General features: G+C 44.8%; 1 protein-coding gene across 1 annotated transcript in view; it reads left to right on the top strand.

The window, feature by feature from the left end:
• Nucleotides 1–5,832: 5,832 nt before the first annotated feature.
• The window catches only part of FOXK1 (forkhead box K1), a gene marked incomplete at its 5' end in the record, with an annotated part of 56,541 nt that continues 40,711 nt past the window's right edge, over nucleotides 5,833–21,662 (top strand). Inside the window, one exon of the mRNA XM_083872477.1 lies at nucleotides 5,833–6,215. Coding sequence (XP_083728603.1) covers nucleotides 5,833–6,215 — 383 coding nt within the window. The remainder of the gene's footprint in view (nucleotides 6,216–21,662) is intronic.

Genomic DNA, 21,662 nt, shown 5'->3' with positions numbered 1-21,662 from the left:
CAGGATCACAGCTGATTTAAAAATGAAAAAAAATTCATTACTATAGAAAGCACAGTCTCTGCAGGCTGTGCTGCTCTTGGGAGGGAGCTAACAGACACAGCATCTCATTTAGCCCTATCTCTGCAGGCACCAGGGCTGCTGCTCAGCACTCAGCACAGGGCACACAGCACCTTGCAGGAGGCAGCCCTGACGAGCAGGGTTTAAGTAGGGCCCCCTCGCTATAGGTCCCAGTGTTTGCCTGCCTTTTTCTCTCTCTGATCCTGCTCCCTTCAGCTCAGCAACCTATTGGCATTAGGGGAGAAAATGCAGCATTTGTATCCTTTGTGAGCTTTCAGGTCTGCGAGTGCTCCCACCACATTTCTGACTCATTGATGTTGCTTTCTTCAACCTTCTGAAGAAGAAAGAATTCCTCTATCAGTGGATCACCTCCTCCAGAGGCCAACCCTTTCTTATCAGCTCATTTGGATTAATACCTGGCTCAGGGCCACTGTGAAAGATCTGTAAAGTTGTTCTGACTGAGGGAAGGTATTTATGGGAGTCACAGATGGGATTAGGGTGCTGCCGTCCTCCTCAAACCCTCAATGCCAGCTCATATCCTCAGTACCACTGTGGGCCTTGTGTGTGTCCTCCCAGTCATAGAACCACGGAGAACCATGCCATGGATGCTGTTTTGGCAGGCAGGGACATTTATATGGTTGTCCCAGATCAGGCAAAAGGGTCATCACTGAGAGATATAAGGATCGAGTTAAAAGCACAGATGCTGCCACAGAATTGAGAAAACAGGTAGAAATCCCATGGGAGGCTGAGTTAGACACCATGCAAGTGTGTGTGTGTGTGCCAGACAGATACTGTGATGTGCCTGAATACATTTCAAAACAATGAATTTTATTTAACTTCTTGCAGCTGCTTAGTTAAGAAGGAAATCCTACCAGACAAGTATAAGTGCAAACTCCTTTTTGTTCCTGTGTCACATCACAGTGATTTCCTTGAGACACAAAGCAGAATTAAAACCCACCCAGCTGGAGAGAGAAGTGAGGCTGCTCCCGAGCACAGGACTGCTGGGGAAAGTATCTCCACAGATCCAGGGCACACTGCTCATCACTTACACTGCTTCAAATCAGTTTGGACAAAAACCACAACAGCATTTAAAACCTACTTGATGGCTGAGGGAAGGGAAAGGGAAAAGTGCTGTGGAGAGATGGGCTGGAATTTGAGGGAACACTGCCCTCTTCTTTTGTATTTTATCAAAGGGTTTGTACGATGCAGGTGCTGAAGTCTCTGCTTGCTTGTTAATGATGCACACTTATATCAGTGGAAGCCTTATCACCACTAACCCCATTAGATTGGCACCGTGCTCAGAAGAAATGCTGGACTGGGCTGGCACGGAGACAGCAGACTCTCTCTTCTTTAGAGTAATTGCCTTCCTTCACTCTTCTCCTCCTCCTTCCCAGGTCAGGGCTGCCCACATTAGGCTGCCTTTCATTGTGAGCATCAATGTGTTGTCTGGCTGCTGGGTAAATATATCAAGTGGCTCACGCCCAGTGTGCAGCTCTCATCATTCCTTTCTGTCGAAGCTGCTTTTCAATGATGCTTTGGTCTGGGGGTAGAACAGATTTCCTGCAGTGCTGAAGCTGGCCAGATTCCTTGCTGAATTGGGGCTTGATAAATATGTATTGAGTCTCACGCATCAGAACAGTGAGCAACAGCCATATGAAATGGTATAGAAATGCAGCATTTCACTTCGAGAAACTCAGTGTTTCTGAGCAGGTGCCATCCAGCAGATAAAAGCAGAAACGTGCCCTTTTATCACTATTTTTGCAAGGTTTGTGTTTGCCCAATGCGGTGGTATCTGGGTGACCATAACAACCCATTACATTCATTTGCCCACAACTGATAGCATGAAACAGATTCTTGCTGTTGCAGATTGAGACAGTCAGTGATGACACACAGCCAAACAAATATTTGACAAAGGACAGTTGGGTTTCACACCACTCTCTGAGTAACTCTGACTCCATCCCAGCTATTTTCTGCTCTCACAGCTGCTTTGTTTGAATGTTTGATTTCTCCTCCCAGTTCAGGTTGTCCTGTTGCACAGAGAGGTGAGGCAGGGCAGCATCTCAAAATGGCTCAAGGTGTCTCTACAAAGTGCCAGGAGGGATTATTTCTTCATGTGCTTTTGTTGGTATCGCACCATGGTAGTGCCTGAGTGTCCGACTGGAGCAGGACAGTTCAGATGGCCAGGAGATGGCCAAGGTGTCATTCCCATATCCACATCTCAGGTGGCACAAGGGCTGTACTCAACTCCCCACAGCTCTTGAAACCCGGCTGGCATCTCCTGGCCATCAGAACATTTTGGTAGGCAATTCAGAGAGTTAAGAAGTTTGGCCACATCTGCTGACACATCCATCTAAAACCCTGCCGAGGAAAACGAACAACTATAAAGTCCAGCCGTGCAGGACGAGATAAACTTAATTCAAACAATCCTGAGTACGTTTACATCAGTCATTTACACTGGGGCAGCTGGCTTGACTTTAAGCAGGATTAGCTGACTGGAGGAGCACAAAGCGTTGCGGTGGCTGAAGGGCCTTTGGTTTGATGCTGTTGCAGGGCAGATTAGAGCTGAGCAGAGCGTTGGAGGCTGCGAGCAGAGCCCTCTGTTACAAGCTTAGGGAAAGGATGCCGCAGGCAGATGGGCTGCTGAGACACGGTGCTAAGAACAACCTACCAGACAGCTCAGAGGAATCCTGTTTCTCTACACCACTTGATCACATTGTGCATGAAGCTTGGATTTATCTCAGCAGTGGTGCTGGCTTAAGCAGCAAGTGCCGCTCAGAAGAAATTTCCAAGTAAAAAGGGAAAGACTTGTTAGAAAAAAATCTCAATAATTGGTGTGGCTGGAGTGTCCCAGTGGCTGCAGATGACCATGAGACATGTAGACATGCCCATTGACATCAGCAGTTCCACAGCCCTGGAGCAGCAATGCTGCACCAGCTCTGTCCTGAGCAGATGGGGAGCCTTTGAGCAGGGCAAGGATCTTCACAGCCAGCCTCGCTTTTCAGCCCTCGGGTTATTCCCCAACCGGAGCTGCAGAAATCTGTAGCTTTTATCGAATGTGGGAGCAGTAACAGGACCCAGCCCTGCAGTGACAGGTCTCTTGGCTCCACATCAGAGGGCCACAGGGGCTTCTGTGCACCTCCTGTGTTTGGAACCAGGGCCCTGCTCCTGCCCATGGGAGGTTGGCTCTTGCCCTGACCCAGCCTGCCCGCAACGTGTTTTCTCAGGCAGCCCTAGAAACAGTTACTGACAACATCTGGTAACAGCCTCACCCTATTCCTGGTCCTTTCAGGGTCCTCCTGGTCAAATTTCAGATTTTAGAAAAGTTGTAGACATGAATTAAAATCTCTGGCACTGCTTTCTCTTTCTCTCTTTTTTTTTTTTTTTTTTTTTTTTTTTTTTTTTTTTTTTGGTTGTGTTTTGTTTTGTTTTGTTTTGTGGTGTTTTTTGTTTTTTGTTTTTTGTTTGTTTGTTTGTTTGTTTTTGTTTTTTTGTTTTTTGTTTTTTGTTTTGTTTTTGTTTTTGTTTTTGTTTTGGCAGGCTAAGCTGCTCTGATAACAAGTTCTCACCCTGCCTCCTGCCACTCACCTGCCTACCAGCTTGGGATCATTTTTAAGCACAGGTAACAGCACACTCATCCAGGGGTGGATGGAGTAAAAGCCTGAGCCAGCTCTTGTCAGGCAGTGTGTCCCATTTTGCCTTCTGGCCACAAGTGTTTGCTGATGCTGAGAAGTTTGGGGCAGAAGGGGAGCCCAGGCAGACAGCTCAGACCTCAGCTCAGATCACCTCTCTCCCCCCCATGCTCCCTCTGTGGGTGCCTTTCCTCCCTCTCCTGCAACTTTTGCTGTGCCCAGCTGGGCTGAGTCTCGCTGCAGAGCTGACACTGGTGCAGAGGAAGTGGGATTGGTGTTTTGTTAGAGGCTGCTTTTCTCTCTTCCTCTGGGTTGGTATTGAACTGCAGAGGCAAAGAGCACTCACTGAAGATGGTGTCTCGGGTGAGATGTCTAACGCAGGTCCTGACTGCTCAGCAGTCATTAAACATCTCAGGGAAGATGTTCCAGGAAGAGGGATGTTAACCTTGTGGTCCTGGACCGATTCCAGCTCATTTAATTACAGTTTTCATCTCTGAAATTTGCTCTGCACTTTTGACCAGTTATGGGATTTTTTTCCCCCATTTCCTCGAAGCTGTTGAGCAGCCTTGCTACGAGCTGACACATTCTCCACACAAGTGGAAGCAATACAAAACTACAGCTGCTCGCTCTCCCAAGTTTCTCAAATTCGTTGTATTTTCTGATTACTTAATTATTCAGGATTCTGTAAAGTATCACCAGCTCACCTATATCCTGTTTAATCTGGATATATATATATGGACATGTATGTATAGCACAGACTATACATGAGCCAAATATATGCTGTTGTGGCACAGAACATGACCTTTATCATTAATATAAATATAGACAGAAATATAATACATAATAATACAGAAATATAAAAAGTAATTTGAAGAAATGCTGTAATGCAAGCTAAACAACCTACACAGTCCCTGAATAATGAAAAACTGTATGAGTATAAAGCTCTATAAAAACACTATATGATTACATACATTCATATATGAGTGTATGTATTTGTGTATATATATAAAATCTATAAAAAGTGCATTAAGGTGTTTTAAACCTCACAGCTTTGCGTATGTGGGATGAATCTCCCCCTTCAGCAAGCATCAGCAACACTCCAGGGTTATTAAGGAAACGTTCGAGGCCAGGTTGGATGGGGCTGGGAGCAACATGGTCTGCTGGAAGGTGTCCTTACCCATGGCAGGGCTGTGGAACCAGATGAGTTTTAGTGTCTCTTCCAAGCCAAAATTCTACGATTCCATAGAGAGACAGCAAAAGGCCACTGAAGGCAGCTGATGTCAGGGACCAGAGCCCAGGCAGAGGATATGTGTGCCCCTGCCCCGGGAGCAGGTTGGGTTGGGCTTGGGGCGCCTCTCCAGCACAGGGAGTTGTCCATGAGGTGATTTGGAGAGAGACTCTTTGTTAGGAACTGCAGTGATAGGACAAGGAGTAATGGGTACAGATTGAATGAGTGGGAATTTATGTGAAATATTGGGAAGAAATTGTTCCCTGTGAGGGTGGGAGGCCCTGGCACAGGTTGTCCAGAGAAGCTGTGGCTGCCCCATCCCTGGAAGTGTCCAAGGCCAGGCTGGACGGGGCTTGGAGCAACCCGGGATAGTGTAAGGTGTCTCTGCCCATGGCAGGGGCAGGAACTGGGAGATCTTTAAAGTCTCTTCCAACCCAAATCCATTCTGTGATTCCATGGAGAGGCAGCAAAAGGCCGCTGAAGCGACCCCATGTCAGTGACCAGAACGGTGCCGCGGCACGGACCTGCCCGTGCCCGCAGAAAGCCCGGGGCCGACTGACCGCGGCGAGGCGTCCCCGCGGCTCGGGGGTGTCTGTGGGGCCCCGGGGCCGGCCCGGAGCGGTTTAACCGCCGGAGCCGCTGAGGCCGCGGCCGCTCCCTCCCCCCGGCCCGCGCTGCTGTGCTGTGCCGTGCTGTGCTGAGCTGTACTGCCCGCCCTGGCCCGCAGGCGGCGCCGCGCGGCCGCCGTTGCCGCCCCCGCCCCGCGCCCCGGACCGCGGCGGGGCGGCCGCGCCCGGCGGAGCTGCCGGGGGAGGCGGCGGCCGGCGCGGCTCCCGCCCCGCCCCGCTTCCCCGCCATCCCCGCCCCGCCGGCCCCGCCCCGGAGGCCGGCACGCTGGCTCGCTCGCTGCCGGGGAACATGGCCGAAGTCGGGGAGGACAGTAGCGGGGCGCGGGCTCTGCTGGCGCTGCGCTCGGCGCCCTGCAGCCCCGCCGCCGCGCCCCCTCCCGGGCCGCCGCCCCCGGCCGCGCCGCCCGCCGCCTGCACCGGGCCGGTGCTGGCGCGGCTGCAGGGCCGCGAGTTCGAGTTCCTCATGCGGCAGCCGGCCGTCACCATAGGCCGCAACTCCTCGCAGGGCTCGGTGGACGTCAACATGGGGCACTCCAGCTTCATCTCGCGGCGGCACCTGCAGCTCAGTTTCCAGGAGCCGCACTTCTACCTGCGCTGCCTCGGCAAGAACGGCGTCTTCGTGGACGGCGCCTTCCAGCGCCGCGGCGGCCCGGCCCTGCAGCTCCCGCCGCAGTGAGTGCCGGGGGCCGGGGGCGGCGGGTCGGGCCCGCTCCGCTGGGCAGGAACGGCCCCGGGGGCGGACAGGGACCCTCTGTCCCGGGGAGGGGACGTGGGGCTGGGCGGAGCGGGGGCTCCCTCCAGGAGGGGCAGTGAAGGGTCCCTCGCCCCACGGAGCGGACGGTGAGCTGCCCGTATCCCATGGCAGGGGTTGTGTGTCTGCCAGGAGAAGGGCCTGAGTGATGGTGAAGGGCCTCAGCTAACGAAGGAAACAGGCCAAGGGTTCCCCTGCCCACCAGAAGTCTGAAGGGATGGTGAGGGTCCGCCTCTGAAGAAGGTGGAGGGCTTGAGATAGCGATGAGGGTTCCCCTGTCACAGAGAGCCTCAGGGGATAGTGAAGGTCTGGTCACAGAGGGTGAGGAGCATTCACCTGGTGGAGGGCCTGAGTTGATGGTGAGGGACATCTGCCTGATGAGGTTCTCAGCATCATCACAGAATGTCCTCGCCTTCCCAGCCTTGCTGCCGTCCGAGGCTGAGAAAGGGCATGATGTACACTGGAACTGGGGCTGCTCCCTCTGGGGGAACCATGTCTGGGGGAAAAGTGTGAGCCCCTCGCTGCCAGGTGTCCCCCATGGTCATCATCCTCCGTGCTTGCCTGCAGACAGACTCATGTTCAACTGGTGTTTCCTAAGGGTTCCGAAAAGACATAGAAGAAGGAAGGACTCTCGGTGGGCTAAAACTTGCTACACCCAAGGCTTGTCTTCCTTGGAAAAGATCTAGCGGAAAAAAGTTGGAAACCACTTTGCCAGAATTGCTTACTTAAGGGTTGGCAAGTTAGGTGTTGTTCCTGGTGTTTCTCTGGAGCAGCAGAAAAGAAAGGAGTCAGGCCAAGCTGGGAGTGATGCTGCTCACCAGGACAGCAGGTGCCCAAGGTGTCTTTGCTTCCTTAAGGAAGGGGAGAGGGGTGCAGAAGGGTTTTATGTGCTACCAGGGTCTTTGCTCTCTTAATTCTCTTGCAGAAAGAAGAACAAGCTTGATGTTAATCTATTTCTTCCTGTGAAAACATTGTTTATAGTTGCTGAGTACTGTCCAGCGAGTGCAGTGCTTCACCCCAGGGCAGCAGCGTGATAGTGGTGGGTGATGTAATTCCTGTGTGCATCTCCTCAGGTTGTTCCAGGCTGACTGTGGCTAATGCTACCTCAGAGTGTGCTCTAAAGGCAGGAGATTGGGGGGTTGTTGTTAGTATAAAACATCTGTTTTCATCTGTCACGTTTTGGCTTTGGTAGTGTTTACCTCCAGCACCAGGGTCCTGGAGTTACCCGTCTCTCGCCAGCCTGTCGCTCAGGGGAGGGTTTTTTAATTACTCATTTCCTCTGCAGGCTGCTTCATTTTGTACTTAGTAATTTAGTTATAGCTCCCTAGCTGCTCACTCTCTGAGGTGTTTTGGTTTCTAACGTGTTTCATTTTCTGAAAGAGATGTCCTTTAGTGTCTGGTTAATTAATCTGGCTTTGTAAAACAAGACCACCCGAAGCCCTGGGCACTTCTGTTGTCATTCCCTCTGGCTCTGGTATCTGTGCAAGCTCTCTCCTCCCTGTCACTCTGTTTCTTCACTTGGTTAATCATAACCATTGTGACAGAAAACTATGTCAAACAGCAACCTCGTTGCTTATTTCTCTCCCCTTTTTTTTGCTCTTGACTCTTGGAGTGGGAATGGCAACTTTCCTTCTGGATTGCTTTAAAGGGAGGAGTTTAATGTACACTTATGAACTCTACACAATAAGGCATCCTCGTAGCTTGGCTGCTGTTTGAGCTACATAAATAAACTTGGTGCTCCTCCCTTTCTGACTTCCAGAGTAGGAAAATGTTTTGCATCAATCTAAAGGAATTTGCCCCCTTGCTTCTATCAGGTAAACAACTTCTTACTGGCCAGTCAAGGGTTTGTAACCCAGACCAGGAAAAAGAAAATCTTGTTGAAACTTGGTGTACACAGTCTTGATTGAGGCTTGAAACTGCTGTTATCTCATTATCTCAGCACTTGAAAAATCAGACCATTCTCTCCCAGTCACCCTCTCCACACACACACAGAGAATCTCTCCCCAGTAAACAGAAAGTGCCGTTTCTTTCCTGCAGAGAAGCCTGTGTGCTTCTGCCAGCTAATATTGTCAGGAGGAGGACAAAGTGAGGACAGGTTGTAGTGTACAACTTTACACAACGTTTTCTGCATATTATGGTAACACTCCTGCCATGTTTGATACAGCCACACCTTTTCCGTGTACCAGCAGCATGTACAGTTTATGTTAAATTTCAGGAATTAGTGATCATTCCATCCAGTGTTTTAGAGGGAGGTCCTTGTGATGTGGGGAGAACTTGCTGGTAATATTCTAAAAAACAGTTGTTTGAGTGGTTGTCCTCCCTTTTCCCCCCACACCTGTAAAGGATGGCAGAAATGTGCAGAGTGCTGTTTTCTCTGAACGTCTGCAGTCACTGCTGCTGTTACATTACATGCAAAGGAAATGCTTGTGCATCATGAGATCATGAATGGAAGCAGAGGGTTCCAGGAAAAAGTCTCTTTCAGTTGTAGTTCATACTGTTGGTTAAAAAATAGATGGTGAGCTCATAAATTCTGTTTTCTGAAGTTCCTTCTCGCTTTACTATTTCTGTATAGAACTTCGCTTTTCTGAGTTTAGAAGTAATTCCTGAAATGTACTGAGAATCTTGTCAGGAGGGGTGGGAAGGGAGGAAAGAGGGGGAGTTTGAGACCTCTCTTGAAGGCTGTGCTTACCTCCTGTCTCAAGAGCCCTGCTCAAAATCAAGGGCTTTTGAAAAGCTTTATATCACTTCCTCCATCAACGTGGTGAGTGTGGATTCTCTGCTGTAACCAGGATTTTACTGCTGGGCAGGAGTATCATATTCCACAGCTGTGTTGTTATGGGAGGTTGTATTTCACAGATGTGATGACATAACTATACAGTATAATTAAACAGTAATAACCAACAAAGAGGACATTTCCTAGAGGTTAATGACAGTTAGGAACAAAGTGGGTGGAAGAGTGGAGAGCCTATGGTACAGCTGAAGATCCTTAATCAGTTTAATTAATAAGTGCCACACTACAGCAGACATTACAAATATAAATCAAGATTAAATGGTGGAAGTACTTACATCAAAAATAAGTGCTTCAAATCAAATTAAGGATTTGCTGGAAACTCTTTTTATAGCTTGTGATTTTTTTTTTAGCTGTGCTGGTGGGAGCTGGAAGTATGTAGATAAATATCTGGGTATTTTTCTATAGGAAAGGAACTCAAGACTACCAGGAGAATATGCACTAGATATATGCACTCTTGATACCAGCAAAAGTGTAAGAGCAGGAACCATTAACTGGAGTATTTTTTCCTGTTGAAGACAGTAATTTCTTAAAATTTATGGTGTAATCAGGTGCTTACAGGATCAGGTGAATGATGGATTATTAACTTTTTCTTTGTTGTCTTCAAAATTGACTCAGTTTTAAAAATAATTTGCAATAACAAGTTAGACACTTCCAGTAACTAAAATAAAGCTAAAAATGAACTAAAATTTGTTCAGTTATTTATTTATTTTGTCCCCCAGAGCCGAAGGAACTGCAACAGTTGAAAGTTAAACTCGCTAACCTGAATTTTAAGTGGCTATGAGTCAGGCCTTCAGATGCTCCTAAATACAAAAGTTCTATTGACTAAACCTGCAAATGTTGCTTGAGCATGGCCTGATAATAGCACTTGAGCTTTTTGAACTGTGAGCTCAATAGATTGGAAAATGATGCTTGCCTGGGAATGTTTCATGGGATATTTGCTTATTGCTTCTGTGACCATTTAGAATTTTTGCAGTAGCGTAATTAATGGAGCCCGAAGTTGGTGTTTTTCTGTGTAAATGGGTTCTTTCAGTAGGAGGTTTCTAAGCATAAAAACAAGTTTTTAAACCTGCAGTTCTTTTAGCATTTAGGAAATAAATGGAGGAGCTTTTTTAGCTTGAGAATAAATACAAGGGAAGTAAATATATGGATGTATGAAATCAAATTAAAATGTAGAGTTAAAATAAAAAAAAGAAGTATATAAGCCCCATTATAAATTGAAAACTTACCATGCGTGTCAAGTTTTATTAAGAGCATGCTGCTTTATTTATAATGGGATTTTTCTAGGTGCTCAATAAACTTGACAAAAATAAATAGTCCAATACTCTGACCACACACCAAGGTGCTGATCCTGCAGAATTTTACACGTGCATTAATCTTAAGTTCCCTTCGGTGTTTGGGTAGTGGGGGTGTCTCAGCAACTGGAGTTTAGCAACCAGAAAATGCAGAATTAGATCCCGTTTCTAAGGGACGTGGCTGTACAGTCTGATAGCCAGAAACTCAAGGCACTAATTCAAGTTTTTTTAAAAATGCCATATTGTAGAAAAATGGAGATGTGCACAATGCAGTGCAGTGTTTTGGTGACCTCACCAACCACTCGAGCTCCATTCTTGTGGCTGGAACAATTCCATCATGGTGGGTGCAAGGGAGGGTGTCCTTACATCTGGGGCAGCTGCACACCCTGTGTACACACACCAAGGAAATGCTTTGACCACATAACCACGACTGCAGAACTAGTTGTTTCTGAAATGCTGCATATGTATGTTGTCTCTGGTAACTCCTCGGGTAGTTTTGCTTCTTAAATATTGCATTATCTACATTGGCAACTGGGGTTTGTTTTTTTGTTGTTGTTGTTGTTGGGTTTTTGGGGTTTTTTTATTCTTTGTTTGAAATGTGCTATTTGCTGTGCTACAGCTTGTGGATGGTGGTTTTGCTCTTGCTAGAAACCCTTTAAAGATTTGCTTTCTTAGTGCTTCATCTTGTATTTTTCATGCTCTTACTTAATTTCAAAGACTGTCTTTGAGAACAGGTTTTTTTGTTGCACAGCAAGATGTGATAAAGGATTACTTGATTTTAATTTTGGAATTCATGTCAAGTAATAATTTTTGGCTAAGCAGCTCAATTTGTCATGAGTTATATTAAACATTTAAGGAAAAGTTTCTCTCATGTGAAACTGCTGCTCAATTTGTTGATTCAAAAATAGCTGTGCTGTAAGTCAGGTTGTGAATATAAACTAAGGTTATGCAAAACTCAGTGTATGTCCTTATGGATTCTTCTAAACCAGGCTTGGTTCAGCTTAGCTGATGTGTTGATTATGAAAAGATTAGTCTAATGAGAACATGCCACACTTGTCTTGTACAGTTTTGTGTGGAGTCTCAGCTATAAAGTAATAAATGTGGATTCAAGTTGTGCTGGTGTAACTTCTTTGTGCTAGCAAACTCTTAATCATGGCACGTATCCTTAGGTGACTGTGGATTCCTTCCTGTGGGTACTGTTGTGTTTTTCCTATAAATCTAGAGGATAAATGAATGTGAAAGGTTTTGCTTTCCTGAAAATGGGGAATAAAAATGATGAAATCTGTAGTAATTCATATCCTAGTTATTTTGGTGCCAGCTGGGTGAGTGTACTCACTGTAGAACATCTGTCCTGGTAACAAATCAAAATAATGCTGTTTGCTTTGTTTTTTCCCCTCCCTCTCCAGAAAACGTGATAGGCAGCCTTGCAGTGAATAACTGAGAGCATAAATGACAAGCAGATTAATGTGCCTGTTGTCTGTGCGAGCGAGCTCCCAGGGACTGCTCTGCTGGCCATTTGGCGTCAGAGCCCTTCTGTGGGACGCCAAATTCTCTCTCTCGGCGTTGCAGTTTCCTGGAGGACTAGATGTGGCAACAGGATGTTGGTAGAGAACAGGGAACTCCTTGAATTTGCCACTTATGCCATGCAAATAAAGGCTGATTGCTGGCCCAGGTGTGGTAATTAGTGTTATCGATCTGTTATTGAGAGGAGTTTGTGCAGCGATGGCAGCGAGGGTTTGGGGGCTGCTCTGTGACAGCGAGGGGTGACAAAGGGGACACAGCCTGGTGAGGTGCTGGTTAAACCACTCAGAGATCTGACAGTTCCCTCCAGCTGGCTTTCCTATTCTGGGGGGATCTCTGCTAGCACTCAGCTCCATATCAGCTCCTCTGGCATGTGGTGATTTACTCTGAGCTCCTTCTAGCTCAGTGTCTGAGCAGTGTCTGGGTGTTCTGCCATCAGAGCCCAGGGGCTCCATAACCAGGAATGCTCCAGACTGAGCTTCACCTCACTGCTGGTTAGACGTGGATGAAACAGCTTTCCTTTCCAATCCAAGTGGAAATGTGGTTAAAAAAAGAAAAATCATGTGCTTTCGAGTTGGTGATGTTAATGAAAAGGGAGAAAAATTCTCATTTGCTTTTAGTATAAATTCTTTCCTTTCTTTTTCCTTAACAGCTGTCCAGAGCACAGAGGCTTCTCTCACATGTAGCTATGCCCAACACCAGCTTTGTTTTATTATCTTTGGTTCAGTCCCTGTACATCCAGGAGTTTCCTGAGATTGGAGATTGATGACTGGGATGTCCAGTGTAAAGAAAGAAAAGTATGGCAGTGAAATGTGCTGTAAATCTTAGTCCACAGTGTATTGGATAGTGAAGGTCTTTGTTCTCTTATATTTGCATATGCTTTGCAACAAATGCCTTAGAAGTCCCCCGAGCTTGTGCAGTGTTTCCTGACAGGTAAACTAAGGTTAAAATGTTGTTTTATGCATCTGAAATGGCTGATGGGCCCTGATGTAACTGACTGCAAGACTGAAACCAGGGAATATGTGGGGCTGAAGGTCTGGGTGTCATTTTTGCAGTGATTTTTTTTTTCTTTGACAAATTTGCAAGATGAAAAAGCTGAGGCATTTTTTTTCTGTCTCCTGAATGTGGGCTATGAAAAGACATCTTGATGTACTTCCAGACATGGTTAATCGACTAATTGTGAGTACAAATTATTGTCTGCTCTTAATGCATTCGCTTCAGTCAATAATTCAGTATTAATCACTGAACTGTTTTTTCAAGTATTTATAAGTCTCCCTATTTCAGTTGACTGCAGACTCCTCATAAAAGCAGATTGATGAGATGCTTATAGAGCAGATGAATTTCTCCCTTAAGTAAATGTGAGTGAAAATTTCCATCCAATTGTATATTCTTCGTTTTCATAATAGAAATACAATTTTACTGATGCCTGTTCACTCTTGTCCACAAATGTTTTTTGCTAATAATCCACATCTTTGGTTTCTTCAAAACAGCTCAGTAAATTGATGTGTGCATTCCTTCTGCATGGCACTTAACTTTTATGAAATACATATTTTATTGGACAGTAAAACATTTAAGTATCTTAATGGCCTAATTAATACTCTGTATCCACTTCTGTCATGTGTATTTTGCTCTTCGTTATCCTTCTGCTCCTTTTTTCATGTCCTCGTGCATTTTTTATCATAAAAATTTCAAGCAATCTTGAGAGAGCAGTCTATTACAAGACTGTTCTTTGAATATTCAGCAACTCTAAGATTTGATTGATAGTCCCTTCCCTCCCATCCTGTCTATTTTTAGTAACTTAAAAGCGAGTTTAATTTCTTGGGTTGTCGTTTGTTGTGCATGTGCAATTTACTTTGGTGGTTTTCCTCCCTCCTTTAAATGTACCAGATATGTAATTTTCATGTTCTTTGAGGACATCTTGACAGTTGGGGAGAAATAATGTAGAAGTTAATTAGGAGCTCTGCCTTAGCTGAAGGAGCAAAGATGGACAGTCTTTGTCTGGTTCTGTTATTATATGCTGTGTGATTAGGATAGGAGGAGAAGTAGAAGGAAACTTTAAGCACATTGTTACCACTTATTATCCTCCTCCAAGAATCTTCTAGCATAAGAGCCTGCTTTCATGTGCAAGTACAATCCACTCCATCTTTTAGGACAGAATGAGGAGACAAAAAGCCTTGCAGAGGTGGTGTAAGCACTGTGGAAGAGGATGTCCCTCCCTCTCTCTCTGAAATACGACCTTGGAGCTGTACCCCTTTTTTCTGCTTCGTGCCACTTCAAGGAGAGCCTTGGGAAATCTTCCCACACAAACTGTTTTAATCTTCTATCTCCCTTTAGGCCACATACAGAAGCCACCAACAGTTTGTCTAAGCAGGACTGGACTCCCTGCAGAGCCAGTTTGTGCACTTGCTGAAGGAATTGTTCTTGAGCAACTTCAGGCCTTTCCTCTCTCGAGGGCATAAGAACTCTGGACTCTTACAAACTCGGAATCCTGATTGCGTGGGAGGAGAAAAGGACTAGACACAGAAAGCAAATTTTGTTTCTACCTGATGGGTAGACCAAAAACGATTTTGCTTTTCATATTCAGTTTGAGGCGTAGCCCAAGCTAGTAAGGGTAGGCTCTTGGTGTGGGAGGTGTGCCAACTGTTATTTATTTATTGATCTCGTTCCTTTTTTAATTGTCTCATGGCTGGTGTAACATGGTGCTGGTGGCTGCCTGCCCACCGTGTGTAAAGGGGTGTTGGCTGTCAACAAGCCTGGCAATTGGGTGGCTTTGCCTCCTTCTGCCTTGTCCATTCAGCTGGATAATTACTATAGCTCTTCTTTTCCCATGTCTCCCTCAGACACCGTCTAATGAGAGGAGATAATGAAACTCAGTCCTGGGAAGATCTGCAGAGGAAGTCAAAGGCTGGCATATGCTTTGCTGCTAATGCCTTTATGGAATATTAAGGCAAGCACTGAAGTTTCCTTCAGGCATAGGAATTCTTAGAAAATTCCTGATTGCTAGTGGTTCAATAAAAGAATTGCAGTCATTTTTTTGTGTGTATTTTGTGTAAACAAGGCGTATGCAGACTGGCTGTTGAAAATAGGCACAACCGAGTAGTTTAGACTTGCACATCATCTGTTTACAATTGTGTAAAAATCACTGCAAACAGCCCCAGGATGAAGTTGGGAAACAGGTTTGTTTTGGTGGATATTGATTCTGAATCTGAGGTCTCCTGTCACCAGGTGGGTGCATCCTCTTCTCCAAGAGGCTGCAGTTTCTTCTCATTTTTCCCTGCTTTGTTCTCCATTGCAAGAATGAGAATTCCTATTAAAAAATCCTATAGCAGAAAACAGCCAGAATTCTGTTCTCCTAAAAGCTGATACTGCAAACTCTGAAATTCATATAAATCTTCCAGGTAAGGTACATCCATTAAAGTAAAATGTTTCCCTAATTCTGTATATTCTCCTGAAGCAAAGGAAAGGGAGCATTAAACTATGCCAGTAGTATGACAAGATAACTCTCTAAAATTTCCCTGATTGAAAAATAATGAAACCACTGGGGTGACAACTTCCACATATGCTGTGTTTTGCAAGAGTCATTGTCACTTCAGTTGGTTAAACTCTTTTCGAGGATTAAACCCCTCAGCACAGTTGTATATACTGTCAGGATTTAGAATACGTTAGAAATCTTGTGATTGATTGTTTTTTATTGTTTGCAGTCTTAACCACGTCCTGCAAGGTGGTCTCCCACTAGCCAGTTCAGTACATCATCATCTGAATCATAGTAAAAGTATTCTCTTTTTTAGTAGGAGGGAAGGTTGTGCCTGGGATTCTCTTTCAGCCTTTATTTTAAATGTCAGTATTTGGAAGGATGCAGGTGGATGTCACTTTGTAGACACTTGTCTAAGAGGCTCTCTGTTGCCCCAAATGTTTATTTGGCTCTGAGTCTAGAAGTTGTCAGCTTTTAAAACATTCAAACTACCCTCAGAGCTGTTTTAAAACAGTAATCCTGGCTTCCTCTACTGGTTATTGAATGGATTGTGAAATGTCTTCAGAGGGAGTGGAACGGACTTGTGTGAACATTTTGCAAAGTTTTAACTCCATATGGGTAGTTTTTTATAATGTACGTAAATAGTACATTAGCTTTTCCAAATCACTTTCTAAATGAACTGAACCAGCCTCAAAGGAAAATACATCACAGTCATGCTCTGCGTGTTAGAGCCCTCTTAGAGAGTCTGATTGAATTCAGAGGTTAGTACCATCCCACACACAGGCTTTTTCTGGCATATATATGTGGAAATTAGGTTTTTCTTCCTGAGCTTTACTGAGGTGATTTTGTTTTGCACAGCCTTTCCTAATGTCTTTATAGATAGTTCCCTGGCTCTGGAAGGGTGAGTCTGCTAAATGACTTGTGTGAGACCTTTCAAGGTATTGGGCTGGCTACTTGAAAGCAAACTCTACTATGATGAATGGCCCATTAGAAGAAAGTTGATGGCATTGTAAATGAGATTTTACATGAGAATCAAACTGCTCTAGTGTATCCAGCAAAGATGCTGAAACAAGTGCCTCTCTCTGAAAAGGATATTAGGAGATTTTATGAACTGCTATTTTCAAATGGTTAGTTTCCCCTTATTCTCCAGGGTACAAAAATTTCCCAAGAGTCTGGATACTTGTAGTAATAAAGGATGAGTCTTCTCGAGGACATGGGAGTTAGGATGAAAGTGGGGCTAGAATTGAAGTTGCTGCTTGCCTGTGGCAGCAGTGGCCAGACTTGTGTGGTGAAAGGGGCAGGATCTGCAGCCAGCTGAAAGTTCCATGGCAGGAAAGCAAAGATTTAAAATTCTTGGTATTGAGTGAGGTATGGAAATGAATAATCAGTGCTTCTTGTAGAGGCCGGCTGTGGCCCTGCATTTAGTTCCATACTGTCAGTACATATTTAATTCTTGGTGTACGGTTGAATTTCTTATTGAAACCAGAACTCTGTGTAGAAGCTGGTATAGGGAAGTTCCTCTGAGCGTGGGTGCAGGTGGGGCTTTTTTTTTTGGCACTGAGGTAGGTGTTAATTGTGGTTTTTGATTGAGAGGGAAACATAGTTGAGTGTTTCTGCCAAGATGAGCAAAGAAGGAAAATAGTTAATATTGACCTTTTTCATTTAACCAAGATCAGTGGGACCAGCAGAGGCTTGGAAAGCCTCTCAGAAGGGCTCTTGAATTTCACAGAAGCAGGGAAGGAATGAGAGGTGGTGGCAGAGGCTGAGTCACTTCTTGTGGTCTCTGCTGTGGTGGAATGGAAGCCAGACTTAGGTTCTTATCTTAAGGTTTATCTTGGAGCAAGGAAAAGTTGAGTGTGAATGGGGCTAGACAGCCTTTTCTGGTACACTCCACCAGAAAATGGGTAAATGTGTGTGTATTCCAGAGCTGGTGCTGAGCGTTTCTGTGACATCTCTGAAAAGCAATGTCAGACTCACTGCCTGGTGCTGCCAGAGTAGTCACGGTCCAGGAGTCCTGAAGCAGCCAGGGGCTACATCTTGTCATTGGGATTGGGAGCTGTGGTTTGGCAGTGCTCCCTTAGGACTCCCTTAGGACTGGGGAAAGTGGGAAATGAGAAATCCTATGGGAAGGTGAGACACGTCACAGCTCTGAGCCCTTGCAAGGGCTGAGCAAATCGTGCTCCTGATCCAGGACTTATGCAGTGCCTGCCATTTCAGCCTTACAGTGTAGAATTTGATGTCTGGGGAAGGATCAATGCAGGATGAGGTGGCCAGAGCAGAACACAGAATTAAATGTCATCCTGCGTTGTTTCATGAGAGTTGCCTTTCATTGTGTGCCTAGTGGGACAGCCAGTTACCATGGGGGTGGATGGACTAACCTTATGTATCGCTGTACTGTGTTTTTCCAATACCATAAAACCTTGGCTGCTGTCAAGCACACACTTGAAGTCTATTTATCTCCACTGAGTGCTTTTCTCTTTGAAACTTCTGTTCCACTCCACAGTTCTGCCAATTTGATCTGTACTCCAGCTTTGTTTAATGGCTGTTATCTGGTAGGGTTGGGATTTTGTTTTGGTTCAGCATTTTTCCTTTAAAACATCGCATTGGGATCTCAGATGAAGCTGCTTTAGAACTGAACACTCGGATATGATTGTTTTGGGGTTTTTTACCAGTGTAGTTAGAGTGACAGCCATATAAACAAAGCTCTATGTCCTCTGAATAAGCCTCAGACTTCTAGGAATGCAGAGTCCTCCAGAGCTTTGTGGAGATGCTGCCTTAAGACATGTCTTAGCTCTCAGTCAGAGCGGAAGTGACAAGTGTGATGTTGATTTTTCCAAGATGGACACTGGCTGAACAGGAAGGAAATCCCCACTTTCTTGCAGCCTGTTTTACAGAGGTCCATAGAGGCCAGTAATGACTAGAAGTTGTTCAGAAGTGTTTGAAGCTACTTGCTCTGTCACCCAGTCTAAACAGCTTCCCAACCCCATGATAAACATGGTTAAAATCCTTGGAGGGATCCTGTTAGTCTTAAATATATGTTTACCACATTAGGAAGGTGGGCTGCACTTCTAGAGAGAAACAATTGATCCTGCTGCCCCTGTGTTGATTTTTGTGGCTCTAGCATGTGTGGTAAGCAGGAGAGAAGTTAATTTTAGCTTGATTAGCAACACAGAAGGGAATCAAGATGACTGTTGTAAATGGCAGTGGGATGAGATCAATGAGGGCAGTTTATTTCCATGCATCTGAGTGGGTGTTCTAAGCCATTTAATTTTTCTTTTTTGTTTGTTTTTAAGAGAACCAAGAATGTTAATGCATTTAGTCCTTGAAATCCTTTTGTGGCTTCAGTCCTGGATACTTAAATGTTGTTGCATGGTCATTGCTTTAAATGAACACCAGCTGCTTGTGTGCTGTTCCCCAGCAGTTCTGTGTTTCTCTGCTCTCTGTTACCTGGCTCAGTGGTGAGTGATTCTCAACACTGCACTCTCCGTTTTTGTCCTACTCACCTTTGTTTATATTCTGCAGCATGTTCCCAACTGTTTATGATTAAACATTGGTCAAACAGCCAGGTTAAGATTTATTGACACAAAGGAGGCTGGGAGGAGGGAGTGGCTGGCTGGTCATCTGTGTCTACTTGCAGCTGATAGTGATGTTATTGACGATGTCCACGTGTCTGTGTCATGGCCCTGGTGTTCCCAGAGGCTGCTGTCCAAAAACACTGGCAAGGGACTCATGCCTGGCAGCACAGCCTTGTTTTCCCTTCGTGTGACACAGTAAAAGCTCGAGCAAGGCAGTCTGTGGAGGTGGTGGCACTCTTTTCTCTTTAGCTTGGCCTTCTGGAAACATCCCATGGCTCTTGAGGAGGGAACCTCTATTTTTCTCTTGGTGGGAGAGGCTTGCTGATCTCCACAGAGAAATCAGGATTTGAAACATGCTCAGAGGGTTGTGACCTGCAGGAGTTTTAAGCAGTGATCCTTTTAAAAAAGATATCTTGAAAAACAATTCTGTTACATGGAATGCAAAGAAGTTCAAAATGGAAGATTGGAAAGCGAGCACTATTTAGGAAAATAAAATACAGAAATACTGGAGTCAAAAAGAGACTGAGTTCATTTAAAAAAGCCTTCTCTGGAACTAAAACAATTTGTTTCCTGGCCCCTCTTAGCTATGTACAAACTAGATAACTATTTAGCTTTTGGAGTGTCTTTAGGTAGTATGTTAAGTTGTGGTTATTTATTTTCAAGTCACAAATACTGATAATTTTCAAGTTTTAGGAAAAAAATTAAAACATATTTATGGACAGTATACTAAAAAAAAAAAAAAAAAGATTGATCAGCCTAACATGGAAAGGGATTTTTGTATTTAGAAGATTTGATGATACAAGTGAGGTACACACACGTGTTGCACGTAATTTACGTTTTCTCTGAAGATCAAATATTTCTTGGCTGGTGCAGAAATGGTTAAGATAGGATCTAGACCTCCACAGGCTGGAATACCTGATTAGAGCAGCCGTGGTACACAGGCTGTTGTGTGTTATATAGAGTCTCTTACCTCTCCTTATTTTTATGTATACAACCACACACACAACAAAATAACATAATAGGCTTGCTGTGTGTTACAGATGGTATCAGGCATCTGCAGTGCTGATAGTGAAACTCTCTGGTGCTGGCAGCCAACTTGATTTAAATAAAAGCCTCGTCTGCTCTTTGTGCCAGCCCACTTCTTCAGTGGCAAACTTTCATATCGGGTTTTTGATGTCAGGCCACTCGTTCTGACACATGAAACACCTCCCTGTTCCCAAGCTTCAAAATAAACACCAGCTTTATGGTTAATTTTAGCCTTTAAGGACATCTTTACTAAATGTTCTCTGCAGGTCTGTTAACACCCCTGGGAATGCAACTGCAGGGCTTTTCAGCGTGGAGAAGCTGAAAGGCAGAATAAATGAGAGAGTGGAATTGTCTGGCAGAGTGTGGTGCTGGGTGAAGATGTGGTTTGCCATATGACACACAGAAAAAAGTTCACTGTAACTTGACTGTGCTCAGAGACATGAAGCTGTTTATAGTAAGGACTAGACAGCAGAACAGAGCAGCTTCTGTAATGCTGTGCTGGAAGTGGGGCCAGAATTCACCCTGGGGAGTCTTTAATGAAAAAAATCAAACAAAACCCCTACCCAGTATTGATCAAAAGGTAGATGTCAGTGATGCAGATTAATTTATATTGATGTAAAATCACATCTGATCTTTGTGGGTGTAGGCAAGACCTTTTAAGGCTCCTACATTTAGCACCTTGGCAGACTCGAGTTAGATCTTGACTGGCTGTACTCCATGAAATCTGCCCTGTGTGCTGCTGACCTGCAGTGTGCTGGTGTGCAAAGGAATTGGAGCACTCGGGAAGGGAGCAGGAATTTGTCTTCTGATAGCCAGCCCTGTGCCCAGTGCTCCTGGTTTGGAATGAATGGCATATTTTGAAGCTGACTCTAATGTTTTGAAATGTGAAGCTGAAGGAGGTACAATTACAGCACCACCTCTTTGTTTTTCTCTACTCGGTGGATGGGCACCCAGTAACAACAACCATGTTGTGTTGTCATGAGTATTCAAGAGGTGACTTTTGTGAGTCTGTTCAACAAAGACTCTTCACCTTAATGGTGTTTGTTATAAAAGCCTGTTAATTATATTCTTTTGATTATACCAAAGCTTGGCTTCTGACATCATCTTGCTTATCATTTGTCTGGAAATAATTATCAAGATTTTTTTTTTTTATCAATTTTAATAGAAGGTTTAGTAGTTGAGGATTTTTAGGTTTAAAATAGATAAGTGAATTAATCCCTAGTCAGGTGTGGATTGAGTTTGTAAATAACTGGTGATAGTGATGGTATTTTGAGAATATCCTTCAGGTTTTTTTGCAGGCAATAAGGTGAATGGACAGACACAGCTGGCTTATAGTTGCTGCTGAAAAACTTTCAGAAAGGTCATTTTTGAAAATGCACATTCCTGACCATTTGCACTTTGATGGCTCTCTGGAGGAGACTGGAGCAGCTTCTGGTAGGTTTTTTTTTGGCATTGGACTGAGCAGGATTATTATAAGTTGCATCCTGCCAAGCACAGAATGGTAGAATCTGGAGAAAACCTGTCAATAATGTTAATTCTCCAGGCAGGGTGGCGACTTCAGAGGGAGCCTCCTGCTATTCCTGCTGGCTCTCCATTAGCAGATTGAAACACCCTTCTCAGCAGTTTTGGCAGTTTCTCCCCGGTTCTTCTGTGAGCTGCTATTTTGATACTCCATGAATTTATTCCCTGAC

Source organism: Zosterops lateralis (genome assembly GCF_965231275.1).
Source record: "Zosterops lateralis genome assembly, chromosome: 15".
NCBI classification, from domain to species: domain Eukaryota; kingdom Metazoa; phylum Chordata; class Aves; order Passeriformes; family Zosteropidae; genus Zosterops; species Zosterops lateralis.
Note: the sequence above shows the minus strand (reverse complement) of the source record. Positions and strands in the feature narration are given on the sequence as shown.